This window comes from Sparus aurata, chromosome 16, assembly GCF_900880675.1.
Source record: "Sparus aurata chromosome 16, fSpaAur1.1, whole genome shotgun sequence".
Classification (NCBI taxonomy): Eukaryota; Metazoa; Chordata; class Actinopteri; order Spariformes; family Sparidae; genus Sparus; species Sparus aurata.
The window spans coordinates 3,071,530-3,089,625 of NC_044202.1; the positions used below are offsets into that span (position 1 = coordinate 3,071,530).

Genomic DNA, 18,096 nt, shown 5'->3' on the forward strand with positions numbered 1-18,096 from the left:
ACGTCAAAAATATAATGAAAAATTACATAATTTACTTTTGAATTAAAGGAACTCTAACAGTTTTGTTGCAATTAACGCATATTAATCTGTGTTTTGTTAGTCACAAGTGAACGGATTTTAACCTTTATAAATAAAGTTTTGATAAAGTTTTTTTGTGAAGGTCAGATTTCCTGCAACAGTATAAGGACGTGACTTTATGCACGTTTTCGAATGACTCATTAGAGAACAACGGCCGCTAATGTTAATTTAGAAATCGAGTTAGAGAACAGAAACTAACGACCGGCCTCCAGCACAAACTTTTCAGACAAGTAAACTACTAAAAGTCGATGTTAGCATTTTTATAAAAGTGTGATTCCACCCACCGAGTTCACCAAGAGGGTTAAAACAAACCAACTTCTCTGCAGATACTTTTATTACACTCCTCTCTGTCATGTCTTTATCTGCCGAGGCTCTGTTTGTTAGTTGTATCACTAATGATGACTCACACACTAACTTCACACCATTTTGACTAATCAACACACGTTATCAACAGGGAGGATGTTTTATTTGTAGCTGAGCTTCAAGAATAGTTTGTTATCAAGAAGAAAACACAGATTAAATTACGTTTAAATCCCTAAATGAGCTTTCAAATAGTTAGCATGCTAACGTGTGTAGCTTAAGTCAGACGAGACGAAGCTGTCGGTCGCTGATCTCACTTTTCTCTCGCTGCGTTTTCTGCAGGAACGAAATAATCGTCTGAAAAAGAGCCGCGACCTGAGCGCCAGCCACACGGACCTGGCGCGTTGAAGGTTGACGTGCAGCGTCGGAAGGTGAAGGCGGGAACCTGCGAGGTCACGAGAATCCACTTCCTGTCCACCACCATCAGACCCTCCTCGCGTCACACCTCCACATTTAACTCAGCATCACGCCGCCAAGTGCTCACTGTACAGGTTTAAAGTCTCGTTGCACTTTTTGAAGATTTCGTGCTCTCAGAGGGGATGATGGGTGTTTGTTTTCTAATCAATACATATCGAGGAACAAGAGGAAGACGAACACGCAGCGACCCGTTGTGTGTTTCTGATCTGAGTGTGTATATCTTTTATTTTTTCTATGTGCGTGTACTGTATGTGAGTGTGATCGCTTCTCAAATCAAGTCCCGTTTTAATATTTAATGCTGTCGCTTGAATGAAGGCAGACGCAGAGACGAGCTTCAAGTTTCTCAAACATTTCTCTCGAATAACTCGTCAGTTCGGTTTAATCGTTGTGGGTGAAGTTTTCAAACGCCGGAAACTTGTATAGACAGATTTATTCCTCAAACGTGTTTCTATAAGTCGACTTGAAAGCAGCTTATTATGTTTCCTGTTCGGTGGCGACCTCTGGTGGCCGTTGTCATTTTTACAGCAGCAAAGGAGGAAGTCAGTGGACGTGGAATAACTGGCTGCTGTTTGAATTCGGTGTGAAAGTCGATGTTGGCGTCACGTTCATAACTAACATTATGTCGTACAGTAACGTAACTGAAGCTACGTAAGTTATGCAGTTAGTTTAAGTCCAACAACAATGTTTTCTTAAACCTGAACAAGTCGTTTTCTTGCCTCGACTTCAGGAAACTCGACACGTTCAGTTGTTTTGGTGTTCGATCGAAACTAAAAACTGCCCCGTTGTTCACGTCTACTCACAACTCGTCAATCTTTGTCTTTATCAAGTAATAAATTCAGGAGAATAAATCCTTCCAGGTAATATTTCAGCCACTTTGCACCGGAACTGTTCGTCTTCAACCACTAAACTTGAACTCAACTTGAGAAATGTTTGAGTAACTTTTAACCTCCAGCTCTGCAGATATCTCGTCCAGCAATGACGTCTCTCTGCAGGCCGACCCGGACGTTTCTGTCAGCGCTGCGTTCACTCTGCAGATTTCTAACAAAAGCTCTGAACTGTGTTTTTGTGATTGATCAAGAAAATATAAGATTCCTGACACTCGACACATTTTGTTGAGGCAAAGTTTTGACCTTATTTTCTGAATTAACCCACGGAAACCTTCAGGAAGCGTTGGAAACCTGTCGAGGGAACTTCCTCTTTTCTTTAAAATGTTCCGTCCTGTGTTGATTGAAGATTTAGCTTTTTTGATGTATGAAGTTCTCTGTTTACATTTGGTTTTGTTTTGTATTATATTGTATTTTTTTGTGTGTGCTTGCGCTGCTCTGAAGAGTTTCTCTCTCTTCTGTACAAAGTCTTGAGATTTTAGCAGCGCTGCGTTTCCTAAACGAGGCGGGACGACGACGACACGTGTCGGCACGTGAAGGCCGGGCGACACTTTCTCAGGACCGAGCTGTAGTTTCACACACTGACTGCAGAATTAACGACACTCCAACTTTTTTATTTTTTACACATTAACGCCATTTGTTCAGCGAAGGCCGGAGAAATGTTACAGAACTTTTTTTTTTTTACTTCTGTCAGTCGAGACAACACTTAACAACGCGAGTAAAGTTGAACGAATCCAACCAAAAAAGTGCAAATTATGAATTATTTAAAAATGATTATCACGCCTGAGATTTAAGATGCAAATGTAATGTGTATTGTTTTTGCTATTACCAAAATATTCTCCGGATAGTTACGACTATTTAAATATTGTTTTTAACAGATATATCTCTCTACGATTCACTTTTAAACTGGAATTAATTAACCAACCTAATAAAAAAAACAAATCAGAATGTTTAAAACCATAAACTTTGTATAAATACTGAAGGATTTATCACTAAAATGTCTTTATTGATTGTATAAAACACAGACTGAGTGTCGTTCTGAGACGTTTCTAGTTTTATTGATCTTATATTAAATGTTCACTATGCATACGTGCTCTTTTGTTTGAAAGGGAACAGAGTAACGTTTATTTATCATTTTATTCTGGTGACACAGAAGTTTTTTACTCTGTTGATTAACATTTAGAAAATGTAGTTCTCAGTTGTTTCAGTACAAAGAGTCAGAGAATCTAAATCTAATGTAATTTAAATCTATTTTTAAAACACTTATTGAATCTTTAATGTTGTTTAAAGTCGAACATCAGCACCAGAACGCTTCCAAACCGTCCGTAAACAGCAAAATATGTATTTAAAGGTGCAACACGTAAGAATTTAAGTTTAAAACATCGAAAAGAAAAGATTAAATATCATCTTATTGATATTTATTTTGTCCTTATTTGAACAAGTAGCAGAAAGTAATCAATTACCTTCACATTGTGATGATTGATTACACTACTGGCCACAGTCTGGGCTACTAGCTGCACGGCTAACTGAGCTAACAAGCTAATAGCAGCTACAGTTAGCAGCAGTTGGGTTTTACTCAGCCGATTCTTACATAATGCACCTTTTTCATCTAAATATTTTAATGAATCAATATAAACTATCAGATATCACATCTTCACAGAGCCCGATATGATTTAAATCTTTCCAAAAAACATCAACAAACTGAATTTAAGTCTGAGTTCTTGTTGTAAATGAGTCAGTCAGTGATTAGAAAATGCTTCAGTCACATAAAAGTCATGAGGGAAAGAAAAATAAAAGCTGAATTACTCAAATCAGATTTTCTGACGAAGCTTTTTCTGCAGAATGAGGTTTTTTTTGTGTGTAATAAGCTTTTTGTTGGACGTTTCTTCTCATCCGACCGTCCTGATTCTGAACTTTTAGCTTTCATTCCAAAACATCTTCCTCGATATAAATCTGTTGTCCCAAATAATGAAAAGCAAAAAGACGAAGCCCTGAACTGTAAATATATGTAAACGCTGAATAGATTTGATAACTTGGCGTGCCGGCAATAATTTCCTTATAGGTTGTAGTAATTTTTGGAATTTTCTGTATAATGTTGATTTTATTGACTTTGTCGAGTGTTGAAGCTTCTTGTTGACTGTTGATCAGTCTGATCGTCAGCCTGCTTGTTCTCCTTTAATCCTTTTATCGTCTCACCGTCTCACTGTAAAGAGGCTCCGCAAAGTAACGAGGCACATAACTTAACGACGTCTGATGAACCGGGCGACACTTTGAGCGACGTCAGACAGAAAAACTGCCAACAAAGTGACACAAATGTAAAGTTTTGACGTCCGTAATGTTGTTTACAAAAGATAAAAAGGAAAGTAGTTATATGGAAGCAAAGAAAGGTCAAAATGAATATGTTAACTAACGATTACGTAAAATCTGAATCTGAGTTCATGTGGTTTGAAGTTGGATCACAGCACATAACCTGACGTTGAACGTTTCCTGGTCAGTAAAAATCTTAATTTATCATCTTGACTTTTGGTGCAACCTGATTTATAATTATCATTATTTCCTTTTCTGCAACTTGAATATAGTTCTGTGTCAATATTAGACACAATTTTACTGTGAATTTGTGCGTAAAATCATGTTTTTGTGGGAATAAATTTATAGAAATCTGCAAAAGTAAAATATTTTTAACCCTGAAATTTTAGCTGTATTTAAATTCCCACATTAAAGGTTCAGTGGTGTTTAAAAATCACAATTAAGGATTCATTTGTTTATAAGAATCAAGTCATTTTGGCCTGTTTTTGCTTCCATAGTTGAAATGATTTGATGAGATTTAATGTCATTATCAGAGGAAAATGTCATTTTTCGCACTACATTTTTGTAACGATTTAAAAGTATTTCAACCAAAGTTAAACATAATTTTCTCTTGTGTTTTTGTATGAACATTCAGTTCTGTCCACACTTATTGGCATCTATATTTTTCCGCTAATGTTTCGTTTCACACAGAAATTGTCAGCGTTGCTCAAACTTTCGCCCGGTTGCGGAGGACAAACTCCAGCAGCCTGATGCTGATGATCACACGAGGAAAAACTTCAGATCCGTCCTGAAACTACGACTTTTAATCAGATTTTAAATATGACGTGAATGTAAATGTAGGAAGGAAACAACAAACTTATTTGTTTTCTTCTCGAAGCAGTGAAGGTTTCACAGTCCGTCCTTTGGTTGTAGTTTTATTTCTACTTTTTAAATTGTCCGCTCTCCTTAATCCTAAATCCGGTCACAAATATTAAACACAAGTTTGAATGTCAGGTTGAACTCGTCCTCCATCGTTTTGTTTCTTTTTGATGTGTATAAGATGCAGTTATTTTAAAGATTCCCCTCCGTGTTGGATATGAAATCAAACTGTCCTCGTGTGTTGTTGTACGTACAGAAGATGTTCCTGGATGAGACTGGCTGTCATGAAACTACTCGTCCTCTGTAACTGCTGCTCTCTCAGACGTGTAGGCTTCTTGTTCGTCTGCAGAACTGATGTTCCACTACATCCTTTTATTTTAATGACTAAAGATCATTAAAACGTTTGTCCAGCAAATTATTTTACAGCTAAACTGAATTTGAATAAAAATGATCGAATTCATGACTTTTGTACTGTGATGTTTAACGTTTGATCTGATTAACAAATTCTGAGGTTGTAACCACAAAGTCTTGACCCATAATTTAATTTAAATATTATGTTTTGACCTCTTTGTGATTTTTAGATTATTACAATTCATGTACTCATGTAGTCCGATATTATAATGGTGATGTACTGTTGCATTTCATTAAATTTTTATTGCATTTCCAAAACAAAAACAAAAATGAAGTTAACATTGTTTATTGTTCTTTATTTATGAATATGATATTTTTGTAGCAGACAAGGGAGCTTCACACAGCTGTTAACATTGTGTTATTAGTATGAACACATAATAAACCGTCTAAGCTACTCAGAAAAATAAATTAATAAACATATGACTGAATTGTGATGAGTATCAACAGTCAGAAACAAAGGAAATCTCAGTATTCCCTCCTTGAGCCTGTGTTTTCATGGAAGCTGTAAAATCAATACACCCCTGAACGCACCATGTGACATCCTCCCAGTGCGCTGATTGGCTGATCGGCCTGTCACTCACCGTGGGAGGGTGTGTCCAGCCAGGAGTTGGTCTCTACTGTACAGAGAGGAGAAACAGCTGCTAAAGCAAAATGTCTGCAGTGCCTGACGGGAAGAAGCTCGTCCGGAGCCCGAGCGGCCTCCGCATGGTGCCGGAGAACGGCGCCTTCAACAGCCCCTTCTCCCTGGACGAGCCGCAGTGGGTCCCGGATAAAGAGGTGAGCCGAGGCGGTGTTGGATTTGTTTGACAGCGGGAAGCTACAAGAGCAGCGGACACCAGCGGGAAGCTAGCTAGCATGCTAACCTTAGCGTATCCGGTCGATGTTGTCAAAATAAAGGCGCTCTTCGACAATCACATCAACTTCATCTTTAGAAGCTAAAAGGCCTAAATTATAATGAAAGTATAATTTTAATTAAACTTTAATTGGCACCTGTTTGTGTTTGAAGTCGGTCAGAACCAATTCTAAGAGCTTTAAAGTGTTTCAATACTTTTTAACAATATATTTTGTGGCTAATATAGCTAGTTAGCTTCACTCATATCATTTAAGGCATTAGATTACAATTATTGAAGTTTAATAAAAGCTTACTTTTTCACACACTGTTTATGTTAATGTCACTTGTGAATTTTGATCAATGAAACTCCATTAGAAAAATTAGTAAGACAAAAATGTTGCAAATAAAGCAACATTTTTGGTATCCTGTTGAAAGAAAATACTATTTTTTGATAATTAAATATGCTGATAATACTTCAACTAAATAGTTAAAAGGAGACAACGGCACAAATGTACCAATGCATTATAAATATAGGACAGCATGAGTTCTTCTTTCATGTGATATTTAATACTTTTACTTTACTCTCTTCCAGAGATAAGTATTGTAATCCATTACATATATTTTACAGGTGCAGTTGCTTTTCAGAAAAAGAGTTTATATGAGAAAACACATAAGATACCCATGAAATACAATACATTATTAGACAATAAACTAATAGAGCTCAATGTGTTTGGTCGCGGCTCCACAAAAAAAGACTTGAGTATGAATCTTGCTGGCGGCAAAAGACATTTTATCACTAAATATATTGATTTGTAGCTTAATTCATAATAAGACACAATAATTTGTTAGCTAGTTGATAATATTATGTGTTATTAACCTTAAAGATGTCTTAAACTTTAAAGTTGATTTTACAATGTGAAGTAAAATGACAATATTTCCTTTAAAAAGTAAAAACCTGAATTGCAGAACATGGAAAAATACAGGTGATGTGCAAATACCTCACAATATGCAGTTAAGTGCACTGAATTACTTATGTTGATGTCTAGGTTTAGTGCTCTTATTTTCTAGCTACAGTCTCCTCACTTCCGGTGGCTTACATGCTAACTGTTGCTAGCTTCAGCAGCTCTGGACATGGCAGTTAGCCTCCGGACTGGGCGTTGCAGGCTGACGCGGCGAGCCTGGCAGCTACAGAAGCCTGCTAACAAAACAACCCGCAGGTTAAGAGCTGGAACTGGCTGTTAGGCGCAGTTATGAAGTTTAACTTCACCAGAGATGGTTAAAGTGATAACACATCCGGTTGTTCTGGGTGCTAGCCGACATCTACGTCCACACGTAGTTGTCTTTTTAAGCTAGCTGCAGGAGCTTCTAAGCTAGCTGTTCAGTTAAAAGCCTGTCGACGTGACTTTTTCTGTTTGTGTCAGTGTAAAACTGCAGCAGGAGGACAAACAGCAACTGTCTGTTTAAGTGATTAGCTGAGGCAGCTCACAGAGGCACTTTGTTCAGACTGACATTGAACTACAGCCAGCAGAGTTAATCATTTATCTTCTGCTTAATGTGTAAACAAGGGGAAAGGGGATGATTATGATGGGTTGTAAACAGTGTTAGCAAAACTTGAAGTGCAATCAATAATACCAAACTTGGAAAACACTTCATGACAAGCAATTATCCTGCAAAACAGTCTCAGAAATGACTAAAAAAGGCTGTAAACAATCTTTTCTGCAGCATTCAGTCTGTTTATTTCAGATCCCAAAGTGAAGATTTGTGTATGTTTCAGATCTGGTCAGTTTGTTTTCTGTCCTGTCGGGGAGGAAATTTGGCTTGCAACATAGAAAAACCACGTCAATACAGAGTCATCCTTCTGGAGAAACGAAAGACAACATGTGTCAGTAACTCAGAAAACAGATGGAGCTGAAACGACTAGTGTCAGATTCATCTGTAAATCAGCAGACAGTTAATCTGCAGCTATTCTGATGGTGCATTCATAATTTTATAAGCAAAATGGTCAAAAAACAAGTGTTTTTAATTCCTCAAATGTTAATATTTGTTGTTTTTCATAGTCTCCTGTGGTTGTAAACAGTCTTTTGGGGGTTTTGGGGCAAATTACAGACATCAGTTTTGCATAATTAACTTAGAACAACAACACCTCTTTGATTTAAGATTCAGAATGCAACTTTTTAATTTCATTGTGTAAAACAACAAAACGGGAATGTACTGGAGTGAGGATTTGTGCATGTGGGAAAATTTGGCTTGCAACATAACAAAAACACGTCAAAACAGAGTCATCCACAAGTAAAAACGAAGGGAAAGAAGATTGAATCACAGAACAGTTACTCAACAAATAAGTAAAAACATGCAGAAACAAAACAACTTGTTAAAAAATGAATTTATTTGTGAATGAGCACAAAGTTAACCTGCAGCAAAGAGTCTAAAATTGCCTTCTTGTGTCCTTGTCCTCCGTAATTGTAAACTTAATATCTTTGAGATTTCTGGACATTTAAAGATGATTTATTGTAGGAAATCTACAGTATTAAGAAATAAAAAGAAGTATCTGTCAGTCCACTTTTCGAGCGGCTGCTGCGCTCGAATCCACCGAGCTCAGCACGTTGTGTAACATCCTGTTTTTCCTCTTCCCTCATCTTCCAGTGCCCGAGATGTATGCAGTGTGACACCAAGTTCGACTTCATCAAAAGAAAGGTCTGTGTTGTTTTTGTTGCTGCACGACAACACGTCAACACATCACGGCCGTCTCTGCCTCTGAGTGAGCAGAAGAGCGACACGTAGAAACTGAAGAATCTCAGGCTTCATTTCGTCTGCAGTGAAACACGAGTCGATGTTTTTTTCCACACTTTGGCTACTGTTGGTTTGTTTTGGCGTGGAGACACACTGAGGCCTCTGTGCTGACGCTGCTCACTGACATAATAACAATGTGCGTCTGTTGCTTGGCTCCGATTTCTCTGCATACTTGCGAGAAAATACTTTATGTGTACAGTAAAATCAGCACAGGAGACTTTAAATACACTGACTGCTTTACTTTACGTACAAACTCTGTTTGGTTCAAGCTAAAATAAGAAGTCTGTGTCGTCTGAGTCACTTCTCGGCTCGTCTGTGCAGATTGAGATGTGTTGAAAGTGATTTTATTTCCTGGCCTTTTTAAAAACTGCTGTCCTCATGATTTTTAGACACCAGCTGACCTCAGTGTTTCTGTGTCAGTGATTCTTTACAAGATTAAGTGATTTCCGTTTCCTTTTGCTCACATCGCAGCACAGATTCTCCTTTAAATAAACCACCTACATATTTTTTACTCATTGTCCTGTCAGTTGTTGATGTTTTTTTCCGTGTGTCTTGTCTCCTGCAGCATCACTGCCGGCGGTGCGGTCGGTGTTTCTGTGATAAGTGCTGCAGTAAGAAGGTCGTGCTGCCTCGCATGTGTTTCGTGGATCCGGTGCGACAATGTGCCGAGTGCAGCCTCGTCTCTCAGAAGGAGATGGAGTTCTACGACAAACAGCTCAAAGTTCTGCTCGGAGGTGAGAAGTTCTTATATTCTAACCTCCTGTCAGAGTTGGAAGGTCCATGTTATTTACATTTTCCAGCTTTTACCTCGACTTCCTCGTCCCTAAAACACCTTTTACTTCACTATACATTCAGTACAAATGCAGAACTTCAGGGGTTAAGTCGCTGGACTGCAACTATCAATTACTTTCACTGTTGCGTAATCTGTTGATTATTTGCTCAATGAAACGATTAGTTTGTCAGAAAAACGTCAGAAAATTGTGAAAAATGTCACAGAGGACTAAAAAATATCATAATTAAAAAGCTTGAATCAGAAAATGTATTTATTTTCTTAAAAAATAACTGAAAGTGATTCATTGATTATGGAAATAGGTGTAGATTTATTCAATAATTGACCACTAATCGATTAATGGTTGCAGCTCTGGAGGTTAATGGCACAACACAGCAGTGATCGAGAGCAGAATTTGGAGATTTGTGCTCATTTTCCTTCCTTTAATTATGTTTTTTAATTGCTCTCGGTCTGCAAATGATGATAAGCCAAATAATCAGCAGATTCTTTTCTCAGCTAGTTTATTAATTGTCAGAAAATCTTTTATTTTAACTTCCTTGTGTCCAAAATGACGTTCAGATATTCAAAATTAAGTTGTTTTAGTTGAGGAACGATCTGAAGGACTGAAACTATGAATCATCTGCTGTTTGCTGCTTAACTTCAGTTTTGACTAATTGATTTATTTCCTGATCGTCTCAGATCTTCTTCTCTTATTTAAAGGTCTGATTTAATTCAGTTTCATGCATGTTTATTATCAGATTTAGCCGTTTGGAGCTCCTCAGTGACTCAGTGTTGCAGCCTCTCACGTCACCGTGTACAGGAAGCAGAACTACAGTAGAAATCCTCTCTTTTATAATCTATCAGCGTGTCCTGATAATCCATTGTGTTGTTGTTGAGTGTGGGTCAGTGCGTGGCTATAAATACACAGCAGCAGCAGCAGCAGCACTCGGCCTCTTAATGAAAAATCCATCAGCGGCCCGGAGCTGCTGGGGGGTCGACCGGCTGACTGCCTGCAGCGTGCCGCGGCCTCACGCTGTATTATTGATGATCGATCGCTCGGCACAGCTCACAAAAGATGATGCAACACAGAAAATCTCTCTGTGACATTTCCACGTCTGTTTGTCCTTCAGTGTGGAAGAAACTGAAATGAAATATAAGTGTGAGAATCCCGTTTCTTAAGTATTTCAACTGTTAAACCGTCTTCAGGATTAAAAACTTCTTCTTTTCTTTTCTCTTCATCAGATTTGGACTTTTTTGTGTTTTTGTGTTTGCAGGCGGCTCCTTCGTCGTCACTCTGGGAACCTCAGAGAAGTCTGAAACTATGACGTGTCGCCTCTCCAACAACCACAGGTGAGCGTTTTAAATGTCACGTCTCCAATCAAAAGGATGAGTATCCTGCTGTAAGGAGTTTATCGATGCTGCTGCACTTACTTATACGATTATTGTACTCATTGCTTTTTAAAAAAAGACTAAAATCAGAACAGGAGCAGACGTGAAGTTTTAAATATAACTTCTCGTTTCAAGAGCAGCAAATGTAAATATTTACTACCTTAGTATCTCAGAGGAAACTGAAATATAATGAATAATATTCCTGTCGTCACAATACTGAGTGAATTGTATCAGTCAGTATCAGTCGGTCGATGGTTAAAATCCATCACAAACATCACAAACTGATACAGATATACATATTTATTTATTTACTGGTGTATAAATCATCAGGTATCTGTTCCTGGACGGTGAAAGTCACTTCGAGGTTGAGTTGTCTCGGATCTCCAGCATGCAGATTCTGACAGACGGGACGAGTCCAGGAGGTGAGACGCACAAACTGCTAATGAATCACATTTAAAGTCCAAATTTACAGCTTGTTTCTGTTGTTTACTGTTGAACTGGATCCTCAAACCTCCTGAGAGACTAACAATTAAACCTGTTCTGTTTTTTCTAATCCAACACTAACAACCTCTCTCTGTCCTGGCTCCTCTTCTTGTTCGTCTTCTTCTTCTGTGTCTTCTTCTTCTGCTTCTTCTTCTTCTTCTGGCCTCAGAGAATGACATTCACACTTACACCAGTCTGCTGGACAGTCAGTATATCTCTGAAGGTTAGCGTTTTGTCTCCAGTGTTTTCATCTGCGTGCATGAAGCTGCCTGAGAATGAAACCAGTGATTCTGTGTGTTTTTACGTCTCTGAGTCCCAAAAACATCCTGACAACAACAAACAACGTGTGACTTTCTGCTTCTCCTCCACGACATCAGAGGAAATATGTTGTCCTTTTTAATCTGCCACAGTTTTAGTTCCTTCACCAGTGAAGTTGTTGTTTGTTTCTTATATTCGGAGCGTCTGGTTAACCTTCTTGTTTTGACACATATGTGATCTGTGATGGATTTTATAGAGCAACCAGTCATCTGTTCCTCTAATCAGACGTTCCTAAACTTAATAATCAAATGGCCCAATTTGAAATCAGAAAATCACAATTTTGAGACTAAGAAGAAGTATTTCCCCGACTACAAACGAAGAATAAATTACTTCTAATAGTAAATACTTGATCATTGATATTTTAATATTCATTTGACTTCATGACACATTTATTAGGCAGACTGCAGCCAACACTTGCCTTAAACCAAAACAGGATGTTGTTGCTTTTCGGGACGGTCGTGTTTTCCTGCATGTGTGTGTCTCACATCATCTTCTCATGACGTGATTTACTTGGTGTGAACTCTTCATCGTCACGTGATGCTTCATGTTGTCAGTGTGTGTTTCTGACATCTCGCTTGTGCATGCACTCATCATTTATTGTACTTCCGTATTTGATGTTGTCGAGACTGTTCAGAAGTTTGATCCAATGCAGCTGCAGGAACGTGACGGGAGATGTAACTGTAAAACCTCTTCCCTCTAACATTGAACCTCGTGTTTGTGATTTCATTAAAGGGATATTCCGGTGTAAGTTTTATCCATGGTCTAACACACCGTGAAACTGTGTTAGACTCCCTCTCGAGAGATCAAGCTAGCAGACCGCTAATTTACGGAGTTTTATCAACCTCAGAAACGACCGCACGACAACAATACACTGCAGTAAATGGATCCAAATATAAACCGCCACCAAAAAGCCACAAATAATGCTCAGAACAGCACCAAACTTCAGCAACAGTACAAATAGGGTCTCAGCACATAGTCCGGGGCATCTAACCTCCGCTAGCTTAGCTGGATTTCTACTGAAAAGCTGACTAAATTTACCACTCTTCTGCAGCAGCTTCCTGTTGACGGGAAGTCCCGACGAGTCGATTACCGAGTGCAGTAGAGTTCCGCGGCTCATGGATGAAAATGTATGATTATGACTCCATGGAAAAGCAATCAAAGTTCATATGTGTCTTACCTGCCAGTTTATAACAGTTATTATCGAGAGCGGACAGGGAAAAGAACGGAACTGAGCATTTCTAACCGCACTCGGTAATCGTCGCGTCGGGACTTACCCGACCCGGAAGCTGATGGAGGAGAGTTGAAATCTGTTTTTAGCTTCACAATAGAAATCCAGCTAAGCTAGCGGAGGTTAGATGCCCCGGACTATGTGCTGAGACCCTATTTGTACTGTTGCTGAAGTTTGGTGCTGTTCTGAGCATTATTTGTGGCTTTTTGGTGGCGGTTTATATTTGGATCCATTTACTGCAGTGTATTGTTGTCGTGCGGTCGTTTCTGAGGTTGATAAAACTCCGTAAATTAGCGGTCTGCTAACTTGATCTCTTGAGAGGGAGTCTAACACAGTTTCACGGTGATTTAGACCATGGATTAAACTTACACCGGAATATCCCTTTAAACAACCTGCAGCTGTTTTTAATGAATTTACAGTCCTGGATAATCGAGTGTGTCAAACGTCTTAAACTTGTTTTCCAAAGTCTTAGTGAGGAAACTTTCAAGTGAAGTAACAGATTTAGTCGTCCAGTCTGAACTGAAGAAGTGAATCTTCTGTATCATCAGACGTTTTCTTTACTTACTGAGTGTGTTTGTGTTCAGGCGGGACGTCGCGGGCCAGCGGCATGCTGCTCCACTACAAGCCGATGGGCTCGCAGGACGCCCAGCAGCTCCGCATGGAGGCGGCGGACGACAAGAAGGTGGCGTCGTTGTGGCTGGCTGCAATGCACAAGGTACGACGACCAGACGCCCGTTCTGTCGCTGCACAAACATTTATTATTAAAGAGTTCCTGGATTCACGTGTTCTTTATGTTTGTCCGTCAGGCGGCCAAACTGCTGTATGAAGCTCGGGACCAGTGACGGACCGAACGTCCGGGCAGCACACACCCAAGTGTTTCGTACCCCGACTCTCTCTGGGGTCCGTTTGGATTTTTTATTAACGCCAGTTCCGATTCTGCTTAATCCGTCTGATCCCTCGTCAGTTCTTGATACCAGTTCTTATCACGGTAACTTCTGCAAGAAACGTTTCTATAAAACAAAAACAATTTATTACCTCTATAACTCGTACTTTGTACACCATGTTTACCACCCGTAGGCTGATTGTCCTTCTAATTTTTTTTTTTTACATTTTACATCTTTAATCTTTATGATTTAATACTTTTGGAAGCTTCCCGACACGAGTTAGCACCTGTCGATTGTCGGAGGCTCCTTCTTTTAAACACGGTTCATTTTCTCTCTCACATTTGAGGATTGTTAAGATTTATTTAAATTTTTTGCCACGTGATCCTGCGAGACGTTTTTTTGTATCGTAACAGAAATTGAAGTTTGACATTTTAACATCCGTGAAACCGTTTTTCATACCGTCAGAGATGCAGTAAACCTTCAGATACAGGCACAGCTGTTTCCGTGGCAACACAGTACTTTTATACTTTTTGAATTTTATTTTCTGGAAGAAGCGATGAGACACTTTACGGATCCCTGTAGGGACGTTTTTGCTTTTTTTTTAATTTGTCATTTTGCCGACACTTCTTCCACAGACGTCAGCTGAACGGCACCAAGTAGAGACCGAACGTCTCGCTGCAGCAGGACGGATATCTGATGGTTGAACTCAGAACTTCCAGAGAAAGAAAGTTAAAGGAACAGTTCGCCCAAAAATTTGAATTCATTTACTCAAGTTTGTAGTCGACAAAACATTTCTGGAGCTTCACAGCAAAACATCGTTGCAGCTTTCTTCTAAACAACAGAAGAAGCTGGAGACCAAATAAAAAAATGAAATGGCTCCATACAGCCCGTCTGGATTAATCCAAGTCTGCTGAAGGACTGAGATCCCAAACTGAATTTTAAAGATGTTTTTTACACCCTTTTAAGCCCAAATCTTCACTGTTCAGTAGCCAGAAAGCTAGCAGCGTTAGCATGCGCCTCGTCTGAAGAGTTTTAGTGTCGAGGGTGTAAATCAATAATCTCTAAATCGAAACCAAGTCACGACTGAGACCAGCGTAATGCTGCATTCAGGTGCACCGTGGATGTTCCCATTTCCCCACATTAGGAAATCATTCTTCTGACTTTGAAGAACATGAACGCCAAAAAGAAGTTGTTTTGCTTTTTATCTCTCCGAGCGTTTGAACAACACGTTGGCGGCTGTTTTGATGTGAAGCTCCAGAAAAGTTTTGTGGAACGGAGCGGTTGTCATTTTTGAGGTGAACTGTTCCTTTAAAAGATAAATCCACCATAAAACCCTTTAACACAGACGGAAAAGCAGCTGTGTGTGATGTTCTTTGCATTTCACGGCCACTTTGGTGTAATTTAAAATAATCTCAGCGATGTTTCATCTCCGGCTGCGTCTGTTCGTTCTTCAGCCGCCGCGTTTACGTTTAGTTTAAAGTCGTCTTGCTGCGGTAACAGATTCTCACAGGACTAAAAACATCCGAAGAGCCTCAGAGAGCATTTTATACACTCACAGGATGAAGAATACTTTTCCTGAAATGCAAAGAACATCACAGATTTTATTCACACGTAAACAAAACTGTCAGATTTTTTCTTTTGAGAGTCCAGGCGACGTGTTTCTGTTCCTTCTCTGTGGATTGTTTTAATAACTCTGCTCTCTGCTGCAAGATTTAAATCTTTAGACGTCGTCGTCGTCTAAGGAAACTACAGACTATTCACTGATTCTAGTGAAGCATTAACACACACACACACACAGATAAATGCTTTAAATGTAGTTTCATGTATTGAGGTTTTGTATAAGCTATTTTGTTTACTCTTCCTACTTTAACACGAGGCGTGTTCGTACACAGCTGAAGTATGACGTATAGTTTTTTGTAACATTTGTAAACGGTAATTCCTTTTATCCTTCCTGTCGGACCTAAACGCAGTCGTCTTCTCCCCCTTTTTATTTTATTTTACTTTATTTTATATTCTTCTCGCTGTCCGGAGACGTGGAATCGCCTCCTTCCATCAACCAAACGCTGTCCGCTTCTGGTTTGGTTCGTCAGTTTTTGCAGGTAGTTAGTTGTGCTTCCGAGGACCTATTGTTGAAAAAAAGTAAGGAAGTGTTGAGTGAATATAATCTCCTGATCGACGTTTACCGCGTTAAAAAAGGTTTCTGACATTTTAACATTTCTAATTTAGCCCTGATCCAAGTATGTGACGCCGTGTTGCTTCCCAATGTCGTTAAAGTTCCCACGAGTCCCTGATTTCCCTTCGAGCTCATTCGTTAAGTCTTGTAACTTGAAGGAAAATGAAGTGAATTTGTGGCGCTGTTGGGTTTTAATAACAAACTTAAGATGTGTTTCTCTTTAACACTTTTATTATTTCGCAGAAGCGTGAAGTGTTTTTGTGAATTTAAAGATTTGTGACGCAGAAGTCTCGACTCGGCGTCCTCTTACACTCTTCAGCGGACCCTGAGAGAAGACTTTGCATGCTTGACCTCGATTCTCTCCAGTCGTTGACACTATATTTCGCTGATATTACCAAGTACGATTTGGCTCCACGATGATTAGAGACATCTGTGAGTCTTCCCTGTTTTTTCGCAGCTCGAAGAAAGAAACCTCAGGTGGTTCAAACGGAGCACAGAAACGGGTCGATCGTCGACGTTTTCTTGTGATTAAAGTTGTCGTGTTCGCCGCCTCCACTTCACTTTGTGACATAAAGTTTTATTTTTATACGCTGCTCACCTAAGAATTAAAAAAACAAAATCACAAGTTGTCGTTCTGGTTTCGAGACGGAGGAGGACGGAGAGGTTTTTGTTGTCTTCGAGGTGTTTTTTTGTTTTTGTACGTTCACACCAACGACACTGTTCTTCCATTGTAGAGCTGTTTGTTGTGACGACGGATGAGACGGCTGCACAGTCGGTAGACTATAATAATCTTTAATTCTTCCAGATTTGTTAAAAAAACACACATTAGTTCTGGATTTCATAACAAAAACGATCCTTTAAGTGAGTTAATCTGAGTAAAGACTGTTGGATTCTCCGTGCAGCCGTCTCTGATCGTCCTGTTTTTATAAGTGAACGTCGAGTTTTCGTGTCGTTCGTCTGAATTACGTGTGATCGTCACCAAGTCACGACTCAGCCAGTGTTTGTATCCGCACTTTATGCCTTGATTACATCCTTTATATCCCTCCGCTGCATTTATTACGCTGAAGATACTCTACTACACCCCTTTGTTGGATTATTCTGTTGAGAATAAAATCAAGTGTTTATACAATCTGTGGTGTCGTTTGTGTCATTCGGGAACCGGAACATCTTTTTAATGAAGTCCAGCTGATGTCAATTGTTGATTTTATTTAGTATTTTACTGTTTGTGCATCTAAAGAAACAAGAACTTTTGGTAAATAACGGTTAGAAACATTTGCTTTTTCTTACACAAAGCAACTAGAAGCTGATCTGTGCATCAAAACAAGCAAAGTCAAAGTTGTTTGTATGTTTTTATAGATATTTCAGAGGGAAGTTCTCTGATGTCTCAGGACGTTTACACACCGTTAACAGTAAAGACTCGTAGATAGGTTAAGTGTGAGTTTCTAAAACAGTACGAATTTTTAAAGGAACTTAAGTTTACCGTCTTTTGCTTTGTGTACGACGTAAAAAACATTGAGGGATTCAAACTTCAACTTGTTTGTATTTAATATTATTATGTTTTGATTTGATTTAAACTTTTCAGGGTTCAAAACAAAGAATCTTCTGTTTTAGTTCCTAAACAAACACGTCTGAATTATTCTTTAGACGTCTGGAGATGTGCGATATCATTTGTTATTTACATGTTGATGTCTAATAAAACCTGGAGTAATTCCCTCTTCAACCTCAGTACGAGGTGCGCTTTCAGTTAATTAATTTTTATCATCTAAATGTTTATTTTGTTGTGAGTCTTTTACTGTACGTCGTGTCGGTCCTCGTCTCTTTCTGTCAGCGGTGACGTGAATAAACTCCAGTGTGATTCAGTGAAAAGGCGAGTTTGGCTTCATTGATTCACCACTAGATGGAGTCCAACATCATC

The 18,096-nt window shown here is 39.0% G+C and overlaps 2 protein-coding genes across 7 annotated transcripts in view; both read left to right on the forward strand.

Annotated features, from left to right (window-relative positions):
- klc1a (kinesin light chain 1a) overlaps positions 1-5,364 on the forward strand; it is a 45,338-nt gene extending 39,974 nt beyond the window's left edge. For all 4 annotated transcript variants that reach the window (XM_030392381.1, XM_030392383.1, XM_030392384.1 and 1 more), the window contains one exon: positions 721-5,364. In XM_030392381.1, coding sequence (XP_030248241.1) covers positions 721-786 — 66 coding nt within the window. In that variant the 3' untranslated portion in view covers positions 787-5,364. The remainder of the gene's footprint in view (positions 1-720) is intronic.
- Positions 5,365-5,902: 538 nt separating this feature from the next.
- zfyve21 (zinc finger, FYVE domain containing 21) lies at positions 5,903-17,310 on the forward strand. Of its 3 annotated transcripts, none has more exons than XM_030391583.1 (8): positions 5,903-6,092; positions 8,791-8,841; positions 9,503-9,671; positions 10,981-11,056; positions 11,426-11,517; positions 11,748-11,801; positions 13,709-13,839; positions 13,931-17,310. In XM_030391583.1, the coding sequence occupies exons 1-8, from the start codon at positions 5,967-5,969 to the stop codon at positions 13,964-13,966; spliced, it is 735 nt and encodes a 244-aa protein (XP_030247443.1). In that variant the 5' UTR covers positions 5,903-5,966; the 3' UTR covers positions 13,967-17,310. The 3 variants fall into 3 exon arrangements, with proteins under 3 accessions (XP_030247443.1, XP_030247444.1, XP_030247445.1); XM_030391585.1 differs by lacking the exon at positions 5,903-6,092 and adding an exon at positions 7,224-7,364; XM_030391584.1 differs by lacking the exon at positions 11,748-11,801.
- Positions 17,311-18,096: the final 786 nt, after the last annotated feature.

Coding starts and splice junctions, on each gene's coding strand:
- zfyve21 (XM_030391583.1), top strand. CDS start 5,967: ATGTCTGCAGTGCCTGACGGGAAGAAGCTCGTCCGGAGCCCGAGCGGC. Junction 11,057..11,425: donor CGCCTCTCCAACAACCACAG/GTGAGCGTTTTA, acceptor ATAAATCATCAG/GTATCTGTTCCTGGACGGTG. Junction 11,518..11,747: donor AGACGGGACGAGTCCAGGAG/GTGAGACGCACA, acceptor TTCTGGCCTCAG/AGAATGACATTCACACTTAC.